Source organism: Labrus bergylta, chromosome 22, assembly GCF_963930695.1.
Source record: "Labrus bergylta chromosome 22, fLabBer1.1, whole genome shotgun sequence".
Classification (NCBI taxonomy): domain Eukaryota; kingdom Metazoa; phylum Chordata; class Actinopteri; order Labriformes; family Labridae; genus Labrus; species Labrus bergylta.
The window spans coordinates 4,967,025-4,994,917 of NC_089216.1; the positions used below are offsets into that span (position 1 = coordinate 4,967,025).

Genomic DNA, 27,893 nt, shown 5'->3' on the forward strand with positions numbered 1-27,893 from the left:
ATATAATTGCTCGGAATTGAATCACAGTTTGTTCATGTAAGTAGGTCAGGGTTACTTGCCAAAGATGGTGACTCAAACCACCAGCTAAAGCAGAAGCTAGCTAGAAAAAGAAATCAAATATAGGTTACAGTGGAAAATCAACCCTTAACCGAAGTGATGGTTTGAGACACCATCTTTCACCAACCTACAATTCTATTTTGAATTCTCTCTGATAAAATGATCCTATGGACATGCTCTAATGGAGAGATGTAAGGGTGGGGAGCTCCTGGGCTGGTGATGGTGGTGGTGGGGTCGGTGAGTTGCTCAGGGGAAACTCATCAGTCCTCAGGAAGTTAACTGGCATGTCTCTCCATCTACCGGACCATTTCCTAGTCTTGGTCCAAACAAGGACTAGCATCAAACTCTCTCACACATGTCAGGAAAGCATAGGCGTGTTTCAGGAGCATCGCCATCCTCCTGGGCTGAAGTCAAGCCACAGAACAACAAGACAACGCACAAATTCACAAAGTTCATCTTCCAATTTAATTCAAGGATTTGTCACCTTCCCTCTTGACTGATGAGATCTCTCTGGCTGGTTTTAAGAGAACCTGTTAATTTCTAACATCTATTTGACATGTAGCTAGCAAAAGAAACCAGAGCATGTCGGAAAAAAATCTTCAAGTTAGTTAAAAGAAAATGAGTCTCTCCGTTATCTACCCCTAACTGATTTGATCCCCCTGGCTGCTGGCCTGATATTTTGTTGTGACTTGTAAATTTTTAACATCCCCTTTTGAATCAAGGCTGATTATGCAATAAGAAAACAATATTATCTCCATTTACTATCTCCACTTACTGGCAATCAGTTAATCTTTGATATCCCAGAGAAATGTCAATACAATGTTCCTAAGTTCATCACGGAGCTCACCTTCACTATATGAGAAGAGTCATGTGATTCAAGGGCAGTGAAAGCAAATTGACCAAATTGATCTTTTGCACAGATGTTTAACGTGGCCTTCAAAGTTCAGGTGAGGGTCCATTTTGATGCCATGATTGGTGATGGTTGGAGAAAAGGGGGATGTCTTGGCCAGGAAAGTTAATGCTGGTTATGAGAAATGACCTGACCTGGTGTGGGGTGCCAAGTAGAATCGCTTCTGTTTTGGAGCTGTCCCAATTTGAGGAAGTTATGCTTCATCCACGCCTCTATCTCCTCCAGGCAGGTGGACGGTGTCGATGATGGCAGGGGTGCAGAGGGTGTTTGATTTGTTTTTAAGTAAATCTGAGTGTCATCAGCATAGCAATGGAATGAAATTCCATGCCAGCTGATGACTTGGCCAAGGGGTAGCATGTAATGGTTGAACAGGGTGGTGCCGAGGAATGATCCTTGGGGGACTCCACAGGTGACAAGGTGAGTCCGGGATTGTTTTCACCCAGGGAGACATACTCGGTTCTTCCTGAGAGATACGACCGAGAATTATGAAACTATTGGTTTGGTGCATAAATACATGTTTATTGTACAATTCAGGCAAGCAGACAATAACTGTTAGTTGTTTAATGAGAACGTGTTAATTTCTAACATCCATTTGACACGTATTATCTTAACTTGTAATACAACAACAAGGAGTAAGGGCATGAGAATACAATCAGAGGAATCAGTTAGATGATGACGATTATTATATCTAGGATGGTTTTTATGCTGATTAGAACTCTGAAGAGCAGCTGACCATGCTGTGCTTTGATTCTGTGCACTTCCTGTCAGCACCTGTGTGTCCGATTGGACTTATAGCTGTTTGTCTGCTCTGATTTATGTCACTTTGTATGACAGCGTCTGATAACTAAAATGTAGAATTGTAGGACTAGGGATAGATTGCCAAGGATCTTTGTCACTGGTTACCCTTCTCATCAGGAGCAATTGACTGCACCTGTGATGTTGTCTCGCAGCTGATGACTGATGACAATCAGCTTGGCTGGAAGTTTATATAGGGAGGTTCAAGTGTCCTTGCTCAGTTGGTTTGTATGTCTCCATAGAGTCGCCACCATCAGTTGGCTTACTATGTTTTCTTTTTAAATGAAAATCTCTGTGTGTGTGTTTTGAAAACATGTTTTTCTTTATGCCATTGGTGGCACTTTCCATCACCCCTCTGTACATTGACCTCCACTTCTCTCTTTGTTTTGGCTCAAATTCACGTCTGCCTATCGTTTTTGACAGAATCAGGGCTGTATCCTTTGGCCACCTGGCTTATAAATATATGACTGTCCTGATTACTAAGTTCATTCAAAATTCACGTGACCAGGACCTCTGTCGCATGACATCTTAAATGTATTTAAACACCTGTTGTGTCTCTGGCAATGATGTCCTAATATAATATTTTACAACTAACAAACCTAACAACTCAACCACCAGCGCCGTAGGAAGGGCCATGTCACAGAAAGATACAGTAGTTTCCGTATGTAAAGTGTCCATTGTAAACCTAGGAGAAACACTGAAAGCTATTATTAGTAGTAGTAGTAGTTGAATAAAAGTCATGTCGAATGAATTACATGTTTATACTTGCCTCGTGGTAATACATGCCCATGTTTAATATAAGTGTTACATGAATTGCCTGTAAAGTTACAAAGTTTGCTAACTGTGCTGCTCTCTGCAAGAGGAGGATAGTTTGATGTCTGTGCTTCAAAATAGAAGCATCTTAATATTTTTAATATTTATTAAAGAGACATGTAACTTAACTTTATTTATATACATATTAAAAACTAATACATGACTGTATAGTGTTTTGTATGTTACGATAGAGGTAAGATGAAGCATTCAGATTCGTGTTCCTTTAGTATCTTATCTTCATTACAAGGACGCCTCAGAGCCAGCTCTGCATTGGTGTGTAAACATTTCTGCATTCTTGCGACACACAAGGCAGATTCATGAACACAAACACAAATACACACTCACATATACACACACAAACACACTCCAAGCATAAAAAAACCTTTCAGATTTTATTATTTTCAATTTCTGCGGCACTAATAGAATTTGGTTAAACAAATAACTACACTGTAAACACTCATACTTACAAAACTGTCACTGTGATGTTGTTGTTGTTGTGCTGTATTGCTTTAATTGATACTTGGTGTAAACCGTGTCATGAATTCATATTCAACAGCAAAAATCTATTGAACAGAATGTTACCTGTGGCTGCATTGTAGGCGTTGCCGATGTTTGTGATCACTGTTCTGTAGACTAAAGTTGTGTCTGTGTTGTACGGTCCAACAGCTCCATTTCATCCTATCGCTGCACTGAAGATCACCTTGGTTCTCTCTGTTCAATCAAAGTATTACAACAATATTAATTGATTAATGGATCTTTCAGTATCCAGTGCAAATCATGGGTTAGGGTTGGGGGTTCAATTTGGAGGAATTGTTTTGTTTAAAATTCACCTTACCTTTGCTCTTCAGATCAAGAATCTGGTGTTCACTGTCATTTAGCCTGGTTTCACTGTCCTGCAGCCTGGTTTTACTCATCTTCAGACTGGTTTCACGGATCTCTAGACTGGTTTCACTGTCCTGCAGCCTGGTTTCAGTCATCTTCAGCCTGGTTTCAGTCATCTTCAACCCGGTTTCACTGTCCTGCAGCCTGGTTTCAGTCATCTTCAGCCTGGTTTCACTCATCTTCAACCCGGTTTAACTGTCCTGCAGCCTGGTTTCCATAACTTTTGAGTTTTTCTGCCATGGATCCGAACTCTCTCAGAAGATCACACGTATCAGGAAAGCATGAACGTATTTCAACAGCATTCTCACCAACCTCGGCTGAAGTCAAGCCACACAACAGCAATAAAACCCACAAACAAGTAGAATTCATTGCGAAGTTGATTCAAGACGAAGTCACCTTAACTCTGTCTGACATGCTCTATCGCTGTGATTATATATATTTTCATGATGACCAGTTAATGTTTAACAACCAGTCTTACACGTAGCTCTCTTATGTCATGTGTTATCAAACTTTATATAAGTAAGGCTCAATAGCAGCAATAAAAAAAAATGATTTTACAGTCAATGGATTTTTTTTGTCTTTGTTGTGCAATGCAGAGATATTTGTCTCACCAGGCAAGTTTAATCTTGTCTTTAGTATGTTTATTGTTTAATTCAAGCATCTTTTCAATAAAATGACAATTATGTCAAGAAAGAAAGTCAGGTATGATAGGAAGAGTAACAAGGCAATAAATGAAGGGCAGACCACATTCAGAGAGTAAATTCATATTTTATCAAATTAAGATGGAATCGTTCTATTGTAAGTAACAAAATTACATCGCAGATTTTCATATCAGGAAGTTAAAGGAGCAATAGGTAACTTTGACACCTAGTGTTTAAAATAGGTATTGCAGTTCAAATTAAAAACATTGAATCGAGCTGTCTCGCCTCGCTCCCTCCTCCCTAGAGTCAAGGCATACGCAGGTTGCCATATACTGGACACAGTAGCTTCAGTGTTTAGGTGCAGCTCTGCATCGGTCTTGAAACCTTTCTGCGTTCTAACCTCAAAACAGAAACAGACTATTCCGAACAGAAATCTAAACTTAGAGGAAGACATACTGGCTGCTGCGTTGTTGACAGAAAAGCCAGCTCTTCAACTTAGCATGTTTCTTAAATGTCTGATCATATAGTAAGGTCATTTTATGATTTAATTCAGTAAATATCTTACAGATGGGACCTTTTTAAAAGAGTGAATCAAAAAGTTGATTCACCAAAAGGACATTTTTAAGTTTATGACTTGAGTCTGTTTATGTTTTTCAAATGACCTTAAAGAAATTATGAGATCTTGTAAATGAATGTTGGACCATCCGCGTCTTGATTCACAAAACCTGAGTCATGTCAACTCTACAACCAACCAATGTGAGTGGGCAAGCAATTTCTGATTTCATTAACTTTTAATTAATTAAATGAAGCTAATCTCAAAATCAGAATTTCTATTTGATAATTAACAGAACATTTATAGATAATGGTAATAGACACATTTAAGAAGGAAAATTAGAGTATTGATTCTCACATTTGAGTGACCAAAGAACCACTAAAAGTCGTATAACCGCCGTTTCCCCAAACATGTGAATTTTTAAACAGGCGCACATACACTTGGTCTCCTTGCTGTAGATGAAGATACCCTGCGTTTCCTCCATTATCAGTTCTGTTGGTCACTGTATCTTCATCAGAGGTAGAGAGTTTCACCTCAGAGTTCTTGTAGAGATGCAGAGATGTCTTATGTTTCCATCCAGCATGAAAAAAGATGGTGAAGTAATAAACACCTGCAACAGGTGCAGTGAAGATACCTGTGGGGATTACAGAAAATTAGAGCCTCACATGGTTGGACATAAAGCTCAGATCCATAAACAGAAACACACACTAAGGTCGAACTGGGACTAAAAAAAGAGCATTTTCTGCCAACTCTTGTCCTGAATTACTCGTACATAATCCAACCATAACTTGCAGTCCCCTCTCGTGGACCTCAGCGTATGTTCAAGCAGGAAGACTTGTTATATCCTCTCACACATTCATTCGTTATTCTTCATTCAACATTGACACTCCCTCTCTCCCCCTGCTCTGGTTATCAGCTGATTGGGCGCGCCGTTTACACTTCAAGTTATAAACCAACCAGATTCTGCCATGACCTCCACTGACCAATCCCTCCGTCTGCTGTCATATTTTAAAAATCGCCGTCAGTTTGTCGTTCCAGTTTGATTGCTGCGACTCTCCTCCACCCCAGTCAGCTCCTTCTCATCTATCTAAACAGTGTTCATGACATTCAATGTCCACTCCTCATCACATCCTGCATACTTCCATCACCACCACCAGTGTCTAGACTCCATCCAGCTGCTGGCCTCACTTCCCCTCCGAGAACATGAAGTCATCATGTCGGATGCTAATCATCAAAGAAATTGCACATTTATGTTTTCCTAAACTGGTAAACACATTAATTATCACTTTGAATTAGATTTCACCCAAATGAAATGGTGCAAGAGCAACAACAAAACAAAAAAACATTTCAGGTAAGTGAGTGAGTCTTACCTGTGGCTGCATTGTAGGCGTTTCCAATGTTTGTAATCACTGTTTTGTAGATTAAAGTTGTGTCTGTGGTGAAAGGTCCAATGTGTTTTTCTCCTTCTCCTACCGCTGTACTGAAGATCACCTTGGTTCGTTCTGTTTCAAACAAAATATTACAATGATACCAACTTGTAAAAGATTAATCAAATCCTCTAGTAAAAATGACATCATCCATTATTTCTATGTTGATGAAGTGGTTAAAAGACTCCAGAAACCATGTTAGTTAGGACCTGTCTGTGTGGAGACACAGAGTGCCTGATTCACTAAGAAAAGATTATGGCCATTGATAGCGGCATTATTTACACAATTTAAAAAGAATTTCCAATTAAACCTCACTATACCTTTGTTCTTCAGTTCCAGAATTTGACTTTCACTGTTCTGCAGCCTGGTTTCACTGTTCTGCAGCTTGGTTTCACTGACCTGCAGCCTGGTTTCACTGTCCTGCAGCCTGGTTTCCAAAGATTTGATTTTTTCTGACATGGCACCAACCTCTTTCAGGAGATTACACATGTCAGGAAAGCATGACTGTGTTTCAGGATCATTGGCACCCTCCTCGGCCAAAGACAAGCCACAGAACAGCAAAAGAAACCAGAGCATGTCGGATAAAAATCTTCAAGTTAGTTAAAAGAAAACGAGTCTCTCCGTTATCTACCCCTGACTGATTCGATCCCCCTGGCTGCTGGACTGATATTTATTTGTGACCTGACAATTTCTAACACCCCCCTTTGAATCAAGGCTGATTATGCAATAAGAAAACAATATTAACTCCATTTACTGGCAATCAGATAACCTTTGATATCCCACAGAAATGTCAATAAAATGTTCCTAAGTTCATCACAGAGCTCACCATCACTATGAGAAGAGTCATGTGATTTAAGAGGATTGAACAGTAATCGACCAAGAACTAAACTTACAGAACAATCGTTATTCTTAACTATGAAACTATTGGTTTGGTGCATAAATACAAGTTGTTTGTACAATTCAGGCCAGCAGACAATAACTTTTTCACCAGGCCAAAACTGGAAAATAGCCTCCAAACATCTTAAATGCATGTCCTACTGTAGATACAGTGCTTTCATCAGAAGTGGATCATGTATTCTGTTAGGCTACATTCACATAGTCTGAAATACACACATGCACAAACAGGATGATCCTATGGACATGCTCTAATGGAGAGATGTAAGGGTGGGGAGCTCCTGGGCTGCTGGTGGTGGTGGTGGGGTCGGTGAGTTGTTCAGGGGAAACTCATCAGTCCTCAGGAAGTGAACTGGCATCTCTCTCCATCTACCGGACCATTTCCTACTCTTGGTCCGAACCAGGTGTTGGGCCACGCAGGCTTAGGGACAGTCAAACAATGGACTTGGGCCTGCACCCCTGTGGGAATTCTCATTTGAGTGATTCACTGATATCACAAGGAAGCCTAAAAGGACTCCTTATCCCAGAATTCCCTGCGGTACTTCACACCTACGCGTGAAGTAAGGGGGGACCGGAACCTCTCTCTCCTCATTGGAGGAGATCTGAGGTAGACCCCCCATGGAGCAGGCCAGGCTACAAAGCTCCAAGACTTCCATTGCTCTCTCTCTTTCCACGCGCTGACTTCTAGTGTTCGGAGACACAAGCTCACCTCCTGTTTCCTGCAACAATCTTCTTTTGTGCAAGTTTTTTTTTGGCGTGCAGGTAATCCGCGGCCGACAGTGTTCTAAATTCCGAGCTCGGATTGTCCAGTGAACGCATCTCAGTTTCTCGGAGAGCGTCAGACTATAACAGATTATCAGAAAGATAACGGTCTTATTCCGTCCTGCAACGAAAGGACATCAAAGGACATATTTCCACTCGACGGAGAACCAACGAAGCCGCTCTCGCCGCCATCAGACGCCTCTGCACCAGGACGGACAGAAGATCTGCTCCATCGCCGGACTTTTTTCCTTTCACCAAGCGATTCACAAGTGAGGCTTAATTAGGTCTGGGCAGAATTAGCTTTAGAGAGTGTTTTTAACAATTGTTGATCGAAGCAGAAAATGTAATTTTTGTCTTTGTTGGACCGCTGCGTCCTGAGTTTTACCTGTTTAAACTCTTGTTGTTCCCGTTTCGGACCGCTGCGTCCTATATGTGTTTAGCGTAACCGCGTTATAACTGGGTATTACTCTTATGATCAGAAAGGCCAGTGTAAACCGTATTAACTTGAATTCGGATATTGGTTTGCTTCTGTGAATGAAGGGAATTACTCCGAGTTGTGGCGCGGGAGTCGGACTGTGATCCGGCCTCTTCGGGCACGCATTTCTCTTTTATTTCTCTTTCATCCTCTTTTATTTCCCCTTCTACAAACACACACACATATTCCCGTGTAAACGTACGTTTGGGGACTAACTCCACCACCGCGCAATTACGCACATAGGCCACACACACAGAGATCTATTCACTCACAGCCATCCAGACGCCTCAGAGACACAGATCGTGTAGGGCCGAACTCGGTCTCTTTTAGACATTGAGGCCACATTAGGTCTTTGTTAGGTGTGTGCCATCGGAAGGGCGACCACGTGGGTACGAAGCAATCTCCCCCCTTTCTTCCTCCTCTCTCTCTCTCTCTCTCTCTCTCTCTCTCTCTCTCTCTCTCTCTCTCTCTCTCTCTCTCTCTCTCTCTCTCTCTCTCTCTCTCTCTCTCTCTCTCTCTCTCTCTCTCTCTCTCTCTCTCTCTCTCTCTCTCTCTCTCTCTCTCTCTCTCTCTCTCTCTCTCTCTCTCTCTCTCTCTCTCTCTCTCTCTCTCTCTCTCTCTCTCTCACACACACGCCTTTGCTTGATAATGTTTGTTGCTTAGATTAGTTTATAATAGTTATTTGTTTAATTAAGTTCATTGATTTTGGGTTGATGTTGCTTTGTTTAAATAAATTCTGTTATAATTTAAGAGAGCAGTTTTTTGTGATTACTGGTGTATTTGCATTGTGATATAAGCTGGGTGCGAAGGCTTTGTGTACGGATTTCACTCCTTCAATTTATTTAATCTAGTTATTCATTATTAATAATATTAGTAATTAAATAACTAATTTGAGACAGATTTGAGTGATATTTTGGTTATATTTACCTGATTACAGGTTGGTGCCCCAAAACAAGATTAAACATAGTTTAATGATATTATTAAAGAATATAACCAAAGTTGACTTGATACAACCCCAACACAGCACTAGCATCAAACTCCCTCACACATGTCAGGAAAGCGTAAGCGTGTTTCCCCCAGGAGGAAGCATCGCCATCCTCCTGGGCTGAAGTCAAGCCACAAAACTACAAGACAACGCACAAATTCACAAAGTTCATCTTCCAATTTAATTCAAGGATTTGTCACCTTCCCTCTTGAATGATGGGATCTCTCTGGCTGGTTTTAGCTGTTGTTTAATGAGAACCTGTTAATTTCTAACATCTATTTGACATGTAGCTAGCAAAAGAAACCAGAGCATGTCGGAAAAAAATCTTCAAGTTAGTTAAAAGAAAATGAGTCTCTCCGTTATCTACCCCTAACTGATTTGATCCCCCTGGCTGCTGGCCTGATATTTTGTTGTGACTTGTAAATTTTTAACATCCCCTTTTGAATCAAGGCTGATTATGCAATAAGAAAACAATATTATCTCCATTTACTATCTCCACTTACTGGCAATCAGTTAATCTTTGATATCCCAGAGAAATGTCAATAAAACTGACCATGCTGTGCTTTGGTTCTGTGCACTTCCTGTCAGCACCTGTGTGTCCGATTGGACTCATAGCTGTTTGTCTGCTCTGATTTATGTCACTTTGTATGACAGCGTCTGATAACTAAAATGTAGAATTGTAGGACTACGGATAGATTGCCCAGGATCTTTGTCACTGGTTACCCTTCTCATCAGGAGCTATTGACTGCACCTGTGATGTTGTCTCGCAGCTGATGACTGATGACAATCAGCTTGGCTGGAAGTTTATATAGGGAGGTTCAAGTGTCCTTGCTCAGTTGGTTTGTATGTCTCCAGAGAGTCGGCACCATCAGTTTTCTTTTTAAATGAAGACCTCTGTGTGTGTGTTTTTCTTTATGCCATTGGTGGCACTTTCCATCACCCCTCTGTTCATTGACCTCCACTTCCCCTTTTGTTTTGGCTCTAATTCATGTCTGCCTATCGTTTTTGACAGAATCAGGGCTGTATCCTTTGGCCACCTGGCTTATAAATATATGACTGTCCTGATTACTAAGTTCATTCAAAATTCATGTGACCAGGACCTCTGTCGCATGACATCTTAAATGTATTTAAACACCTGTTGTGTCTCTGGCAATGATGTCCTAATATAATATTTTACAACTAACAAACCTAACAACTCAGCCACCAGCGCCCCAGGAAGGGTCAAGTCAACTGTAAACTGTGTAACAATTTCAGATCACTGTAGTGCTCTATGAACAAAGCATTCATAGAGTGAAAAAGCTGATATTTGAATTACTTTTCAATCAGTAATTATCTGAAAGCAGATATAAGTATTGGGTTTCTACTTCAGATTATGCTCTGTTGCTGCTAAACCTATACAGTAGAAAAAATGAATTGCTCTGTCGTGCTGTACTTGCTCTACACAGCAGAGGGTGCTGTTCTTTGTCAAACAAATTGCTTCTATTGAAAAACTGACCTAAATACTTAATGATAATTGTCTGGTATGAAGAGGTTAGAATAATGGGTGGAACAAACACTCAACAGTACATTAACATTTCTATGTCTGTACATATGAATTAAAATCTATCTCTGCATCATGCAGATTTTTGAAGTGTGTTCAATTTGTGAGTTTTGCAAACAAAAGGGATTGAGAAATTTGAAACCAGGACTCAAGGCAAACAGCCGGAAGTTCAGAGTCGGACAAACTGATTTCAGGGGGTGGGACCTCCCAGGAGAACCCTCTGGACACGCCCTTTTGTAGAACATGGAAATGTTCAATTCATAAATGGAACAATAAAAGTATCTTGGGGATAAGACTTGTGTAAATCAGTGTACTTCTTGTGATGAAAGATACAACAGAAAACTCATAGTACTTGGTCTTTTCTGATTTTTTTTTTTGTTGAAATTTTCAAAATCCAAAACAAAAAACACCAACCAGAATTTACATTTTTAGACACTTCAAATCCATTATTACCCCTTTACCTTTTCTGAAGATTATTTCCGTTGATGATTAAAATGAATGCACACAAACATTTACAATTGTTATAGTGACTTACCACTTAGTTTATTTTAATGTTAACAGTCTACTCGACATCCATCTCTCAACCTTGACTGAGCAGAAAATAACTAAAGGTGGTAATGACATCATTTCCCCAAACATGAGCGTTTGCATCCAGGCGAACATACACCTGGTCCCCTTGCTGCAGCTGCAGGAGCACCGCGTTGCCTCCATTATCAGCCGTGTCTTGTGTTGACGGGTGGTCATAGGTCATCACAACCACAACGTTGTTTTTGATGAGAGAAAGACTGGCTGTGTGTGTTCCTCCAGCGTGATGGAACAAGGTGAAGTAGTACGTGCCTGTAACAGGTGCAGCAAAGATACCTGTGGAAACAAGATTATTTTTTTGGATCCAGGACCCACTGAGGGATGTGCGTGTCTTTTTTTATTTTTATATTAGATTATTCATAAAAACAGAGTGTAAAAATGTGTGTGTGACTGTACTTACCCGTTTCAGTATTGTAGGTGTTGCCAATGTTTGTAATAACTTTTCTAAAGATTAAAGTCCTATCTGTGCTAAATGGTCCAATGGCATTATTATCGCCTCCTGTTGCAGCGCTGAATGCCACCCTGGTTGTTTCTACAGTTAACACATTAAAATCACATTGTTTTAGATGTCATTCCTGATTTCACTGTATTTGTATTCCAAATGAATTCGTCTTACCTTTAGTCTTCAGTTCATGAATCTGGTTTTCGCTGTCCTTCAGTCTGGTTTCCATGATTCCCATTTTTTCTCTCAGGGCACCAAAGTCTTTCAGGAGGTCACACAAGTCAGGAAAGCATGCCTCTGTTTGGCTAGTTTTTTCAGCAGCCTGACCTTCATCTTGGGCCAAAATCAAGCTGCAGAACAGCGACGAAAACACCCAAATGGAAAACTTCATCTCGTCTGGTTTGGTGTCGCTCAGCTCACAGCTTGACTCTGCTCCCTGCTAGAGCTGCTCTCAACTGTTTGAAGATGAACTGTTAATTTTTAACTTCCCTTTAAATCGAGGCAAGTTATGCAATAAGACAAACAGTTTAAACTCTGAACACTGGCCGGACTAACTGGATATCAAAGGTAGTAGAAATGTAAACATTGAGAAATTTTCACTGGTGTTGAAAGATCAGAAAGAGTTATGCAATTGTTGAATTTGTTTTGTTTCTTTTATTATCATTTAATACATAGGTCATAAAGGCATAACCTTTTTCTGCTTTCAACATTTCCTGTTAAACTTACACACACTCGTAGTGCCTACGCTCCTGTGAGGTCAAGATAAGTGTGCCATACATTGAAGCAAAACCACATAGAAGCCCGTAGGCGTATAGCGTTTCTGAGTATCTGCTCGGTTCACGGTCTTCAAGCTGAAACCACATATGAACTTGGTATTACCTATGTCATGAACTTGGCATGACCTGTGGATGCATCACATTTCTGTGAACGTGCATTGTTGAGGTGTTACATGATCTTGAAAAAAGAGAGACTTTTTGGCTATAAAAACCCTGCAGAAAATCTGATCGAGGTTCCTTTTTGCTTTGCTAAACGAATCCACGTCACTCTGACTTCTGAAATCCCATCTTGGGACTTAGTCTCTGAGACCAAGATCTTTTAAAACCTCAAATGTCTACACTCACAGGTTTAGACTTTGGTCTTTGAGTTTTGCTTTTCTTTTCCATTTTTATAATTTTTACTTTTACTGTTTTGTATATTCATTTGGAATATAATTTGACATTTTTTAATGAATTTTCTGAAACTTTTTGAAATCATTTTCTGACTGAAATAATTTACACCACAAAGACTGAAAGTTCTGGTTCGGACTAAGACTAGGAAATGGTCCGGTAGATGGAGAGAGATGCCAGTTCACTTCCTGAGGACTGATGAGTTTCCTCTGAGCAACTCCCCGACTCCACCACCACCAGCAGCCCAGGAGCTCCCCACCCTTACATCTCTCCATTAGAGCATGTCCATAGGATCATCCTGTTTGTGCATGTGTGTATTTCAGACTATGTGAATGTAGCCTAACAGAATACATCCTCCACTTCTGATGAAAGCACTGTATATACAGTAGGATTAAAGATGTTTGGAGGCAATTTTTCCAGTTTCCATGCCTGAAATGTACAATCAACTTGTATTTATGCACCAAACCAATAGGTTCATAGTTAAGAATAACGATTGTTCTGTAAGTTTAGTTCTTGGTCGATTAGCGTTCAATCCTCTTAAATCACATGACTCTTCTCATAGTGATGGTGAGCTCTGTGATGAACTTAGGAACATTTTATTGACATTTCTGTGGGATATCAAAGGTTATCTGATTGCCAGTAAATGGAGTTAATATTGTTTTCTTATTGCATAATCAGCCTTGATTCAAAGCGGGTGATAGAAATTGTCAGGTCACAACAAAATATCAGTCCAGCAGCCAGGGGGATCGAATCAGTCAGAATAATTTTTTTATCCAACATGCTCTGGTTTCTTTTGCTGTTCTGTGGCTTGTCTTTGGCTGAGGAGGGTGTGAATGATCCTGAAACACAGTCATGCTTTCCTGACGTGTAATCTCTTGAAAGAGGTTGGTGCCATGTCAGAAAAAATCAGATCTTTGGAAACCAGGCTGCAGGACAGTGAAACCAGGCTGCAGGACAGTGAAACCAGGCTGCAGGTCAGTGAAACCAGGCTGCAGGACATTGAAACCAAGCTGCAGAACATTGAAACCAGGCTGCAGAACATTGAAACCAAGCTGCAGAACAGTGAAAGTCACATTCTGGAACTGAAGAACAAAGGTAAAGTGAGGTTTAATTGGAAATTATTTTTAAATTGTGTAAATAATGCCGCTATCAGTGGCCATAATCTTTTCTTAGTGAATCAGGCACTCTGTGTCTCCACACAGACAGGTCCTAACTAACATGGTTTCTGGAGTCTTTTAACCACTTCATCAACATAGAAATAATGGATGATGTCATTTTTACAAGAGGATTTGATTAATCTTTTACAAGTTGGTATCATTGTAATATTTTGTTTGAAACAGAACGAACCAAGGTGATCTTCAGTACAGCGGTAGGAGAAGGAAAAAAACACATTGGACCTTTCACCACAGACACAACTTTAATCTACAAAACAGTGATTACAAACATTGGAAACGGCTACAATGCAGCCACAGGTAAGACTCACTCACTTACCTGAAATGTTTTTTTGTTTTGTTGTTGCTCTTGCACCATTTCATTTGGGTGAGATCTAATTCAAAGTGATAATTAATGTGTTTACCAGTTTAGGAAAACATAAATGTGCAATTTCTTTGATGATTAGCATCCGACATGATGACTTCATGTTCTCGGAGGGGAAGTGAGGCCAGCAGCTGGATGGAGTCTAGACACTGGTGGTGGTGATGGAAGTATGCAGGATGTGATGAGGAGTGGACATTGAATGTCATGAACACTGTTTAGATAGATGGGAAGGAGCTGACTGGGGTGGAGGAGAGTCGCAGCAATCAAACTGGAACGACAAACTGACAGCGATTTTTAAAATATGACAGCAGACAGAGGGATTGGTCAGTGGAGGTCATGGCAGAATCTGGTTGGTTTATAACTTGAAGTGTAAACGGCGCGCCCAATCAGCTGATAACCAGAGCAGGGGGAAAGAGGGAGTGTCAATGTTGAATGAAGAATAACGAATGAATGTGTGAGAGGATATAACAAGTCTTCCTGCTTGAACATACGCTGAGGTCCACGAGAGGGGACTGCAAGTTATGGTTGGATTATGTACAAGTAATTCAGGACAAGAGTTGGCAGAAAATGCTCTTTTTTTAGTCCCAGTTCGACCTTAGTGTGTGTTTCTGTTTATGGATCTGAGTTTTATGTCCAACCATATGTGAGGCTCTAATTTTCTGTAATCCCCACAGGTATCTTCACTGCACCTGTTGCAGGTGTTTATTACTTCATCATCTTTTTTCAAGCTGGATGGAAACATAAGACATCTCTGCATCTCTACAAGAACTCTGAGGTGAAACTCTCTACCTTTGATGAAGATACAGTGACCAACAGAAGTGATAATGGAGGAAACGCAGGGTATTTTCATCTACAGCGAGGAGACCAGGTGTATGTGCGCTTGTCACAAAATTGTTTGGGGAAGCGACTATTATACGACTTTTAGTGGTTCTTTGGTCACTCAAATGTGAGAATCAATACTCTAATTTTCCGACTTAAATGTGTCTATTACCATTATCTATAAATGTTCTGTTAATTATCAAATAGAAATTCTGATTTTGAGATTAGCTTCATTTAATTAATTAAAAGTTAATGAAATCAGAAATTGCTTGCCCAATCACATTGGTTGGTTGTAGAGTTGACGTGACTCAGGTTTTGCGAATCAAAACGCAGGATGGTCCAACATGGTCCTTGTTACTCTTCCTATCATACCTGACTTTCTTTCTTGAAATAATTGTCATTTTATTGAAAAGATGCTTGAATTAAACAATAAACATACTAAAAACAAGATTAAATTTGCCTGGTGAGACAAATCTCTCTGCATTGCACAACAAAGACAAAAAAATTCCATTAACTGTTATATCATTTTTTTTATTGCTGCTATTGAGCCTTACCTATATAAAGACAGACCCCAGACCCCAGTTTCCTCACAAACAGACCCCAGTCTGTGCGGGTGGGCAACAACACGTCCAGTGTCATCTCCCTGAGCACCGGCTCCCCTCAGGGCTGCGTCCTGAGTCCGCTGCTGTTCACCCTGATGACCCATGACTGCTGCGCCAGGTCCACTACTAACCACATCGTGAAGTTTGCAGACGACACAACAGTAGTGGGCCTCATCCGTGACAACAACGACATGGACTACAGAGAGGAGGTGAAACATCTGGTTGACTGGTGCAGAACCAACAACCTGACCCTGAACGTCGATAAAACCAAAGAGATCATCGTCGACTTCAGGAGGCGCCAGCCCAGCCTCACACCACTCCTCATCAATGGCACAGCAGTGGAGAGAGTTAGCAGCACAAAGTTCCCGGGGGTGCAGATAACTGACACTCTGACCTGGTCCCTTCACACCGGCGCTCTTGTGAAAAAAGCGCAGCAGCGCATGCACTTTCTGCGTCGGATGAAGAGAGCACACCTCCCTCCTCCTATTCTCACCACCTTTTACAGAGGCACTATAGAGAGCATCATAACAAACTGCATCTCTGTCTGGTCCGGAGCCTGCAGTGCCTCCGACTGGAAGTCCCTGCAGAGAGTGGTGAGGACGGCGGAAAAGATCATTAAGACTCCACTTCCTCCCATCCAGGAGATCGCAAAGATCCGCTGTCTGACCAGGGCTCAGAAAATCAGCAGAGACACCTCCCACCCCACCAAGGACTGTTTTCGCTGCTGGACTCTGGAAAGAGGTTCCGCAGCCTCCGAAGCAGAACTTCCAGGTTCTGTAACAGCTTCTTCCTACAGGCCATAAGACTTTTGAACAGGAAAAAAGAATCCCTCCATTCCCCCTCAAACCCCCACACAGGACTACCTCACTGGACTGTAAAACACAATATAACGTGCAATATATTTATCTGTATAGTATTTTTACTCATAGTTTTTCTTTTTATATCTATTTATATCTGCACCTTTATTTTTTATATGTAAATACATGCTGCTGTTTTTATCCTGCACTACAACGAGCCAAATGCAACAAAATTTCGTTCTTATCTGCAATGTAAAGTACAAGTTTGAATGACAATAAAGAAAGTCTAAGTCTAAGTCTAAGTCTAAAGTTTGATAACACGGTCCCTGATAATGTCATAAGAGAGCTACGTGTAAGACTGGTTGTTAAACATTAACTGGTCATCATTAAAATCTATATAATCACAGCAATAGAGCATGTCAGACAGAATTAAGGTGACCTCGTCTTGAATCAACTTCGCAATGAATTCTACTTGTTTGTGGGTTTTATTGCTGTTGTGTGGCTTGACTTCAGCCGAGGTTGGTGAGAATGCTGTTGAAACACGTTCATGCTTTCCTGATATGTGTGATCTTCTGAGAGAGTTCGGATCCATGGCAGAAAAACTCAAAGTTATGGAAACCAGGCTGCAGGACAGTGAAACCAGGCTGCAGGATAGTGAAACCAGGTTAGAGATCAGTGAAACCAGGCTACAGGATAGTGAAACCAGGTTAGAGATCAGTGAAACCAGGCTACAGAACAGTGAAGCCAGGCTGAAAATTGGTGAAACCAGGCTAAATGACAGTGAACACCAGATTCTTGATCTGAAGAGCAAAGGTAAGGTGAATTTTAAACAAAACATTTCCTCCAAATTGAACCCCCAACCCTAACCCATGATTTGCACTGGATACTGAAAGATCCATTAATCAATTAATATTGTTGTAATACTTTGATTGAACAGAGACAACCAAGGTGATCTTCAGTGCAGCGATAGGAAGAAATGGAGCTGTTGGACCGTACAACACAGACACAACTTTAGTCTACAGAACAGTGATCACAAACATCGGCAACGCCTACAATGCAGCCACAGGTAACACTCTGTTCAATAGATTTTTGCTGTTGAATATGAATTCATGACACGGTTTACACCAAGTATCAATTAAAGCAATACAGCACAACAACAACATCACAGTAACAGTTTTGCAAGTATGAGTGTTTACAGTGTAGTTATTTGTTTAACCAAATTCTATTCGTGCCGCAGAAATTGAAAATAATAAAATCTGAGAGGTTTTTTTATGCTTGGAGTGTATTTGTGTTTGTGTTCATGAATCTGCCTTGTGTGTCGCAAGAATGCAGAAATGTTTACACACCAATGCAGAGCTGGCTCTGAGGCGTCCTTGTAATGAAGATAAGATACTTAAAGGGATACTTCACCCATTTGCATTAAGCTTTGTATCATTAGAAACCTGGTAGTATTTTTGAATGGTCGTGCATCCCGCCCTCATTTTCCGCTGAGATTGGAAATCTTTGTATTTTTAAGTCTGAAAAGGAGCTTCCAGTGGTGCAAAATGACGATTTTTGCGTCACTGGAAGCTTTTGCGGTTAGCGGTGTTAAACTACAACGCTAGTTCCTCATATTTTCCACCAACTGAAGCTACAGACCAATCACAGATCACTGGGTGGGAACTCACTCCCAGAATCTAAACTTAACATCCGCCATATTGCTTGGAAGCTATGCTAACAGGCTCTATGGAGAAAGCTGATAATGGCGAAAAAATATAAATATAGCGACGAGACGGCTGCTTGCCAGGAGACGGCTGCAAGCCTGGCCCCCGGGAGCCCGGCCGCTGTGAGCTCTGCCAGGGGACTGTTTTGCATAGAAAGAACCAAGGTGATATTCAGTGCGGCAACAGGGGGAGGCGACAGAGCCATTGGACCGTACAACACAGACGTAACTTTAATCTACAGAAAAGTGATCGCAAACATCGGGAACGCCTACAATGCAGCCACAGGTAATCCTCAACTGCAGCATATAGATAAGTCAAATTAATACAAAATAAATATTGATAAACTTGGTGTACGTGCTTGCATTTGCCTACATGTATTACAAACAACTGGACAGACCGACACATCTAAGTACAAGGAGCTGTTTTTATATTCACTTCAGGTGCTTGTGCTTCTACCTGTCACACCTGGCATAGTGTTTGTATTTGTGTGTGAGAGTGTGTGCATGAGCATGAGCAAACAAGAAAGAGACTAATTCTCTGGTGTTTCCACAGGTATCTTCACTGCACCTGTTCCAGGTGTTTATTACTTCACTTTCTTCTGTCATGCTGGAGGGCGATATGCATTGAAGCTGTTTCTCTTCAAGAATGGCGAAAAGATTGTAGTGAGCAATGATCACAGCTCGTACTGGGACACAGCTGATAATGGAGGAAACGCAGTGTTCCTCCAGCTGCAACAAAGAGACCAGGTGTATGTACGCATGCCTGCAAATTCACATGTTTGGGGAGGTGACTATGTTACAACTTTCAGTGGTTCTTTGGTCACTCAGATGTGAGAATTGAAAAACTGTTTTTTCCCAGACATAAGATTTTTAATGTAATCATATTTTAAAATTTGAGGAAAAGCATGCTGTTGGCAATTGAATACAACACCTGATAATATTGACAAGCTTTCTGGAATACTCGCTTCTATATTCTGTTCTTTGTGTTGAAAAACAAACCAAGTGTCAGAAATCAGAAATCATTTGGCTGTTTTTAGTTTTTACAAAACTCTGGTGTTACCCGTCCAAGACCATATGTTGTTTTCTATGAAGTCAGTGAAAACATTTCACCTCAAGGATTTTTTTTCATGGATATATGCAGGGGTGTAATCAGAGGGTTGGCCAGGGGTGGCATGGGCCCCCCTAGAAATCCAATTGGGCACCCAGTTGCCACCCCAAAAATCCAAAACTGTAAATGGCTATTTCCCTGTCAGAGGCGGGACTTATGTTAAAACCAAATGTTAGTTATTTTTTGCAAAACTGCCAGTATTTTCTTTTTTACAAATCAATGTAGCATATCTTCTTTTGTTTGTACTTTAAATTGTAGCTAACATTTTTGCACATCTATTTCATAAAACGGGATCTTATTTGAAATATGTCGGGACCAAAACATTGCAATTTAGACTGTGCAGGAGTTTGCATGCACATATTTCGGAGGACTTCAAATTGTGACTTTGAACATGAATCTTTTTGGGTCATTACAAAATTGAGCGACCATTATCTTGTGTTTTAAAGTAGATATTATTAGTTGGATTAAACAGGGAAATTATTGATATTTATTTGTATGTGTTTGTGCACACATATCAAACTTCAGGCCACCCCTGCATAACTCAGTGCTCCAGTGCGTCAGAAAAGTCTGGACACGCCCCTGGATATATGGCTTTTATTTGGATTTTAATTTCTTAGTGAAAACAAGTTCTCTGGTCCTTTAACACCATACTTTAAATGAAACCTCAAAATCCATTTGGCAGTATTTTTTCTTAATGTGTCTGAAGAAGTCATGCTCCAAAGATGTTATATCATGTTGATTTTGATTTTCACTCATAATTCCTTTTCACATGACGTTTGGAATAAACTTTACATTTATATCTCTGAAGTCTCATGGCATTTTATTGATGTATTTTATTGTCACTACGATAGCGGTCTACATGATTATATAATTGCTCGGAATTGAATCACAGTTTGTTCATGTAAGTAGGTCAGGGTTACTTGCCAAAGATGGTGACTCAAACCACCAGCTAAAGCAGAAGCTAGCTAGAAAAAGAAATCAAATATAGGTTACAGTGGAAAATCAACCCTTAACCGAAGTGATGGTTTGAGACACCATCTTTCACCAACCTACAATTCTATTTTGAATTCTCTCTGATAAAATGATCCTATGGACATGCTCTAATGGAGAGATGTAAGGGTGGGGAGCTCCTGGGCTGGTGATGGTGGTGGTGGGGTCGGTGAGTTGCTCAGGGGAAACTCATCAGTCCTCAGGAAGTTAACTGGCATGTCTCTCCATCTACCGGACCATTTCCTAGTCTTGGTCCAAACAAGGACTAGCATCAAACTCTCTCACACATGTCAGGAAAGCATAGGCGTGTTTCAGGAGCATCGCCATCCTCCTGGGCTGAAGTCAAGCCACAGAACAACAAGACAACGCACAAATTCACAAAGTTCATCTTCCAATTTAATTCAAGGATTTGTCACCTTCCCTCTTGACTGATGAGATCTCTCTGGCTGGTTTTAAGAGAACCTGTTAATTTCTAACATCTATTTGACATGTAGCTAGCAAAAGAAACCAGAGCATGTCGGAAAAAAATCTTCAAGTTAGTTAAAAGAAAATGAGTCTCTCCGTTATCTACCCCTAACTGATTTGATCCCCCTGGCTGCTGGCCTGATATTTTGTTGTGACTTGTAAATTTTTAACATCCCCTTTTGAATCAAGGCTGATTATGCAATAAGAAAACAATATTATCTCCATTTACTATCTCCACTTACTGGCAATCAGTTAATCTTTGATATCCCAGAGAAATGTCAATACAATGTTCCTAAGTTCATCACGGAGCTCACCTTCACTATATGAGAAGAGTCATGTGATTCAAGGGCAGTGAAAGCAAATTGACCAAATTGATCTTTTGCACAGATGTTGAACGTGGCCTTCAAAGTTCAGGTGAGGGTCCATTTTGAGGCCATGATTGGTGATGGTTGGAGAAAAGGGGGATGTCTTGGCCAGAAAAGGTAATGCTGGTTATGAGAAATGACCTGATTTGGTGTGGGGTGCAAAGTAGAATCGCTTCTGTTTTGGAGCTGTCCCAATTTGAGGAAGTTATGCTTCATCCACGCCTCTATCTCCTCCAGGCAGGTGGACGGTGTCGATGATGGCAGGGGTGCAGAGGGTGTTTGATTTGTTTTTAAGTAAATCTGAGTGTCATCAGCATAGCAATGGAATGAAATTCCATGCCAGCTGATGACTTGGCCAAGGGGTAGCATGTAATGGTTGAACAGGGTGGTGCCGAGGAATGATCCTTGGGGGACTCCACAGGTGACAAGGTGAGTCCGGGATTGTTTTCACCCAGGGAGACATACTCGGTTCTTCCTGAGAGATACGACCGAGAATTATGAAACTATTGGTTTGGTGCATAAATACATGTTTATTGTACAATTCAGGCAAGCAGACAATAACTGTTAGTTGTTTAATGAGAACGTGTTAATTTCTAACATCCATTTGACACGTATTATCTTAACTTGTAATACAACAACAAGGAGCAAGGGCATGAGAATACAATCAGAGGAATCAGTTGGATGATGACGATTATTATATCTAGGATGGTTTTTATGCTGATTAGAACTCTGAAGAGCAGCTGACCATGCTGTGCTTTGGTTCTGTGCACTTCCTGTCAGCACCTGTGTGTCCGATTGGACTTATAGCTGTTTGTCTGCTCTGATTTATGTCACTTTGTATGACAGCGTCTGATAACTAAAATGTAGAATTGTAGGACTACGGATAGATTGCCCAGGATCTTTGTCACTGGTTACCCTTCTCATCAGGAGCTATTGACTGCACCTGTGATGTTGTCTCGCAGCTGATGACTGATGACAATCAGCTTGGCTGGAAGTTTATATAGGGAGGTTCAAGTGTCCTTGCTCAGTTGGTTTGTATGTCTCCATAGAGTCGCCACCATCAGTTGGCTTACTATGTTTTCTTTTTAAATGAAAATCTCTGTGTGTGTGTTTTGAAAACATGTTTTTCTTTATGCCATTGGTGGCACTTTCCATCACCCCTCTGTACATTGACCTCCACTTCTCTCTTTGTTTTGGCTCAAATTCACGTCTGCCTATCGTTTTTGACAGAATCAGGGCTGTATCCTTTGGCCACCTGGCTTATAAATATATGACTGTCCTGATTACTAAGTTCATTCAAAATTCACGTGACCAGGACCTCTGTCGCATGACATCTTAAATGTATTTAAACACCTGTTGTGTCTCTGGCAATGATGTCCTAATATAATATTTTACAACTAACAAACCTAACAACTCAACCACCAGCGCCGTAGGAAGGGCCATGTCACAGAAAGATACAGTAGTTTCCGTATGTAAAGTGTCCATTGTAAACCTAGGAGAAACACTGAAAGCTATTATTAGTAGTAGTAGTAGTTGAATAAAAGTCATGTCGAATGAATTACATGTTTATACTTGCCTCGTGGTAATACATGCCCATGTTTAATATAAGTGTTATATGAATTGCCTGTAAAGTTACAAAGTTTGCTAACTGTGCTGCTCTCTGCAAGAGGAGGATAGTTTGATGTCTGTGCTTCAAAATAGAAGCATCTTAATATTTTTAATATTTATTAAAGAGACATGTAACTTAACTTTATTTATATACATATTAAAAACTAATACATGACTGTATAGTGTTTTGTATGTTACGATAGAGGTAAGATGAAGCATTCAGATTCGTGTTCCTTTAGTATCTTATCTTCATTACAAGGACGCCTCAGAGCCAGCTCTGCATTGGTGTGTAAACATTTCTGCATTCTTGCGACACACAAGGCAGATTCATGAACACAATCACAAACACACTCCAAGCATAAAAAACCCTTTCAGATTTTATTATTTTCAATTTCTGCGGCACTAATAGAATTTGGTTAAACAAATAACTACACTGTAAACACTTGTACTTACAAAACTGTCACTGTGATGTTGTTGTTGTTGTTGTGCTGTATTGCTTTAATTGATACTTGGTGTAAACCGTGTCATGAATTCATATTCAACAGCAAAAATCTATTGAACAGAATGTTACCTGTGGCTGCATTGTAGGCGTTGCCGATGTTTGTGATCACTGTTCTGTTGACTAAAGTTGTGTCTGTGTTGTACGGTCCAACAGCTCCATTTCATCCTATCGCTGCACTGAAGATCACCTTGGTTCTCTCTGTTCAATCAAAGTATTACAACAATATTAATTGATTAATGGATCTTTCAGTATCCAGTGCAAATCATGGGTTAGGGTTGGGGGTTCAATTTGGAGGAATTGTTTTGTTTAAAATTCACCTTACCTTTGCTCTTCAGATCAAGAATCTGGTGTTCACTGTCATTTAGCCTGGTTTCACTGTCCTGCAGCCTGGTTTTACTCATCTTCAGACTGGTTTCACGGATCTCTAGACTGGTTTCACTGTCCTGCAGCCCGGTTTCACTGTCCTGCAGCCTGGTTTCAGTCATCTTCAGCCTGGTTTCAGTCATCTTCAACCCGGTTTCACTGTCCTGCAGCCTGGTTTCAGTCATCTTCAGCCTGGTTTCACTCATCTTCAACCCGGTTTCAGTCATCTTCAACCCGGTTTAATTGTCCTGCAGCCTGGTTTCCATAACTTTTGAGTTTTTCTGCCATGGATCCGAACTCTCTCAGAAGATCACACATATCAGGAAAGCATGAACGTGTTTCAACAGCATTCTCACCAACCTCGGCTGAAGTCAAGCCACACAACAGCAATAAAACCCACAAACAAGTAGAATTCATTGCAAAGTTGATTCAAGACGAAGTCACCTTAACTCTGTCTGACATGCTCTATCGCTGTGATTATATATATTTTAATGATGACCAGTTAATGTTTAACAACCAGTCTTACACGTAGCTCTCTTATGTCATGTGTTATCAAACTTTATATAAGTAAGGCTCAATAGCAGCAATAAAAAAAAATGATTTTACAGTCAATGGATTTTTTTTGTCTTTGTTGTGCAATGCAGAGATATTTGTCTCACCAGGCAAGTTTAATCTTGTCTTTAGTATGTTTATTGTTTAATTCAAGCATCTTTTCAATAAAATGACAATTATGTCAAGAAAGAAAGTCAGGTATGATAAGAAGAGTAACAAGGCAATAAATGAAGGGCAGACCACATTCAGAGAGTAAATTCATATTTTATCAAATTAAGATGGAATCGTTGTATTGTAAGTAACAAAATTACATCGCAGATTTTCATATCAGGAAGTTAAAGGAGCAATAGGTAACTTTGACACCTAGTGTTTGAAATAGGTATTGCAGTTCAAATTAAAAACATTGAATCGAGCTGTCTCGCCTCGCTCCCTCCTCCCTAGAGTCAAGGCATACGCAGGTTGCCATATACTGGACACAGTAGCTTCAGTGTTTAGGTGCAGCTCTGCATCGGTCTTGAAACCTTTCTGCATTCTAACCTCAAAACAGAAACAGACTATTCCGCACAGAAATCTAAACTTAGAGGAAGACATACTGGCTGCTGCGTTGTTGACAGAAAAGCCAGCACTTCAACTTAGCATGTTTCTTAAATGTCTGATCATATAGTAAGGTCATTTTATGATTTAATTCAGTAAATATCTTACAGATGGGACCTTTTTAAAAGAGTGAATCAAAAAGTTGATTCACCAAAAGGACATTTTTAAGTTTATGACTTGAGTCTGTTTATGGTTTTCAAATGACCTTAAAGAAATTATGAGATCTTGTAAATGAATGTTGGACCATCCTGCGCTTTGATTCACAAAACCTGAGTCATGTCAACTCTACAACCAACCAATGTGAGTGGGCAAGCAATTTCTGATTTCATTAACTTTTAATTAATTAAATGAAGCTAATCTCAAAATCAGAATTTCTATTTGATAATTAACAGAACATTTATAGATAATGGTAATAGACACATTTAAGAAGGAAAATTAGAGTATTGATTCTCACATTTGAGTGACCAAAGAACCACTAAAAGTCGTATAACCGCCGTTTCCCCAAACATGTGAATTTTTAAACAGGCGCACATACACTTGGTCTCCTTGCTGTAGATGAAGATACCCTGCGTTTCCTCCATTATCAGCAAAGTCGGTCTCTGTAGCGTGATCATGGGTAGAGAGTTTCGCATCAGAGTTCTTGTAGAGATGCAGAGATGTCTTATGTTCCTTTCCAGCATGAAAAAATATGGTGAAGTAATAAACACCTGCAACAGGTGCAGTGAAGATACCTGTGGGGATTACAGAAAATTATAGCCTCACATGGTTGGACATAAAGCTCAGATCCATAAACAGAAACACACACTAAGGTCGAACTGGGACTAAAAAAAGAGCATTTTCTGCCAAGTCTTGTCCTGAATTACTCGTACATAATCCAACCATAACTTGCAGTCCCCTCTCGTGGACCTCAGCGTATGTTCAAGCAGGAAGACTTGTTATATCCTCTCACACATTCATTCGTTATTCTTCATTCAACATTGACACTCCCTCTCTCCCCCTGCTCTGGTTATCAGCTGATTGGGCGCGCCGTTTACACTTCAAGTTATAAACCAACCAGATTCTGCCATGACCTCCACTGACCAATCCTTCTGTCTGCTGTCATATTTTAAAAATCGCCGTCAGTTTGTCATTCCAGTTTGATTGCTGCGACTCTCCTCCACCCCAGTCAGCTCCTTCCCATCTATCTAAACAGTGTTCATGACATTCAATGTCCACTCCTCATCACATCCTGCATACTTCCATCACCACCACCAGTGTCTAGACTCCATCCAGCTGCTGGCCTCACTTCCCCTCCGAGAACATGAAGTCATCATGTCGGATGCTAATCATCAAAGAAATTGCACATTTATGTTTTCCTAAACTGGTAAACACATTAATTATCACTTTGAATTAGATTTCACCCAAATGAAATGGTGCAAGAGCAACAACAAAACAAAAAAACATTTCAGGTAAGTGAGTGAGTCTTACCTGTGGCTGCATTGTAGGCGTTTCCAATGTTTGTAATCACTGTTTTGTAGATTAAAGTTGTGTCTGTGGTGAAAGGTCCAATGTGTTTTTTTCCTTCTCCTACCGCTGTACTGAAGATCACCTTGGTTCGTTCTGTTTCAAACAAAATATTACAATGATACCAACTTGTAAAAGATTAATCAAATCCTCTTGTAAAAATGACATCATCCATTATTTCTATGTTGATGAAGTGGTTAAAAGACTCCAGAAACCATGTTAGTTAGGACCTGTCTGTGTGGAGACACAGAGTGCCTGATTCACTAAGAAAAGATTATGGCCACTGATAGCGGCATTATTTACACAATTTAAAAATAATTTCCAATTAAACCTCACTTTACCTTTGTTCTTCAGTTCCAGAATTTGACTTTCACTGTTCTGCAGCCTGGTTTCACTGTTCTGCAGCTTGGTTTCACTGACCTGCAGCCTGGTTTCACTGTTCTGCAGCTTTGTTTCACTGACCTGCAGCCTGGTTTCACTGTCCTGCAGCCTGGTTTCACTGTCCTGCAGCCTGGTTTCCAAAGATTTGATTTTTTCTGACATGGCACCAACCTCTTTCAGGAGATTACACATGTCAGGAAAGCATGACTGTGTTTCAGGATCATTGGCACCCTCCTCGGCCAAAGACAAGCCACAGAACAGCAAAAGAAACCAGAGCATGTCGGATAAAAATCTTCAAGTTAGTTAAAAGAAAACGAGTCTCTCCGTTATCTACCCCTGACTGATTCGATCCCCCTGGCTGCTGGACTGATATTTATTTGTGACCTGACAATTTCTAACACCCCCTTTGAATCAAGGCTGATTATGCAATAAGAAAACAATATTAACTCCATTTACTGGCAATCAGATAACCTTTGATATCCCACAGAAATGTCAATAAAATGTTCCTAAGTTCATCACAGAGCTCACCATCACTATGAGAAGAGTCATGTGATTTAAGAGGATTGAACAGTAATCGACCAAGAACTAAACTTACAGAACAATCGTTATTCTTAACTATGAAACTATTGGTTTGGTGCATAAATACAAGTTGTTTGTACAATTCAGGCCAGCAGACAATAACTTTTTCACCAGGCCAAAACTGGAAAAATAGCCTCCAAACATCTTAAATGCATGTCCTACTGTAGATACAGTGCTTTCATCAGAAGTGGATCATGTATTCTGTTAGGCTACATTCACATAGTCTGAAATACACACATGCACAAACAGGATGATCCTATGGACATGCTCTAATGGAGAGATGTAAGGGTGGGGAGCTCCTGGGCTGCTGGTGGTGGTGGTGGGGTCGGTGAGTTGTTCAGGGGAAACTCATCAGTCCTCAGGAAGTGAACTGGCATCTCTCTCCATCTACCGGACCATTTCCTACTCTTGGTCCGAACCAGGTGTTGGGCCACGCAGGCTTAGGACAGTCAAACAATGGACTTGGGCCTGCACCCCTGTGGGAATTCTCATTTGAGTGA

General features: G+C 40.5%; 3 protein-coding genes across 6 annotated transcripts; 1 reads left to right on the forward strand and 2 right to left on the reverse strand.

Annotated features, from left to right (window-relative positions):
- Positions 1 to 503: 503 nt before the first annotated feature.
- On the reverse strand, positions 504 to 27,809 carry LOC109995180 (caprin-2). 4 transcript variants are annotated; one of them, XR_010664952.1, is made up of 6 exons: positions 26,775 to 27,808; positions 26,398 to 26,529; positions 23,809 to 25,661; positions 3,411 to 3,664; positions 3,158 to 3,286; positions 504 to 1,430 (listed from the first exon to the last, which is right to left on the reverse strand). XR_010664952.1 is itself a non-coding variant. In XM_020648822.3 (3 exons), the coding sequence occupies exons 1-3, from the start codon at positions 6,652 to 6,654 to the stop codon at positions 5,005 to 5,007; spliced, it is 669 nt and encodes a 222-aa protein (XP_020504478.2). In that variant the 5' UTR covers positions 6,655 to 7,069; the 3' UTR covers positions 4,077 to 5,004. The 4 variants fall into 4 exon arrangements, 1 of the variants encoding a protein (XP_020504478.2); XR_010664950.1 differs by having other exon boundaries at positions 504 to 3,286; positions 26,775 to 27,809; XR_010664951.1 differs by lacking the exons at positions 504 to 1,430; positions 3,158 to 3,286; positions 3,411 to 3,664 and adding exons at positions 5,169 to 5,285; positions 23,491 to 23,619 and having other exon boundaries at positions 23,744 to 25,661; positions 26,775 to 27,809.
- LOC136177328 (cerebellin-1-like) lies at positions 11,252 to 12,231 on the reverse strand. The gene is made up of 3 exons (XM_065950109.1): positions 11,936 to 12,231; positions 11,720 to 11,851; positions 11,252 to 11,595 (listed from the first exon to the last, which is right to left on the reverse strand). The coding sequence occupies exons 1-3, from the start codon at positions 12,150 to 12,152 to the stop codon at positions 11,315 to 11,317; spliced, it is 630 nt and encodes a 209-aa protein (XP_065806181.1). The 5' UTR covers positions 12,153 to 12,231; the 3' UTR covers positions 11,252 to 11,314.
- LOC136177327 (cerebellin-2-like) lies at positions 17,143 to 20,294 on the forward strand. Its single transcript, XM_065950107.1, has 3 exons — positions 17,143 to 17,494; positions 17,619 to 17,747; positions 18,937 to 20,294. The coding sequence occupies exons 1-3, from the start codon at positions 17,143 to 17,145 to the stop codon at positions 19,215 to 19,217; spliced, it is 762 nt and encodes a 253-aa protein (XP_065806179.1). The 3' UTR covers positions 19,218 to 20,294.
- Positions 27,810 to 27,893: the final 84 nt, after the last annotated feature.

Bases quoted from the DNA above. Each gene is read 5' to 3' on its own strand.
- LOC109995180 (XM_020648822.3), bottom strand. From the start codon at position 6,654: ATGCTCTGGTTTCTTTTGCTGTTCTGTGGCTTGTCTTTGGCCGAGGAG. The intron at 6,154-6,398 runs GTATAGTGAGGT...TGTTTGAAACAG, and splicing joins TCTGGAACTGAAGAACAAAG to AACGAACCAAGGTGATCTTC. The intron at 5,286-6,021 runs GTAAGACTCACT...TAATCCCCACAG, and splicing joins CGCCTACAATGCAGCCACAG to GTATCTTCACTGCACCTGTT.
- LOC136177328 (XM_065950109.1), bottom strand. From the start codon at position 12,152: ATGAAGTTTTCCATTTGGGTGTTTTCGTCGCTGTTCTGCAGCTTGATT. The intron at 11,852-11,935 runs GTAAGACGAATT...TGTTAACTGTAG, and splicing joins TCATGAACTGAAGACTAAAG to AAACAACCAGGGTGGCATTC. The intron at 11,596-11,719 runs GTAAGTACAGTC...TTGTTTCCACAG, and splicing joins CACCTACAATACTGAAACGG to GTATCTTTGCTGCACCTGTT.
- LOC136177327 (XM_065950107.1), top strand. From the start codon at position 17,143: ATGAATTCTACTTGTTTGTGGGTTTTATTGCTGTTGTGTGGCTTGACT. The intron at 17,495-17,618 runs GTAAGGTGAATT...TTGATTGAACAG, and splicing joins TCTTGATCTGAAGAGCAAAG to AGACAACCAAGGTGATCTTC. The intron at 17,748-18,936 runs GTAACACTCTGT...GTGTTTCCACAG, and splicing joins CGCCTACAATGCAGCCACAG to GTATCTTCACTGCACCTGTT.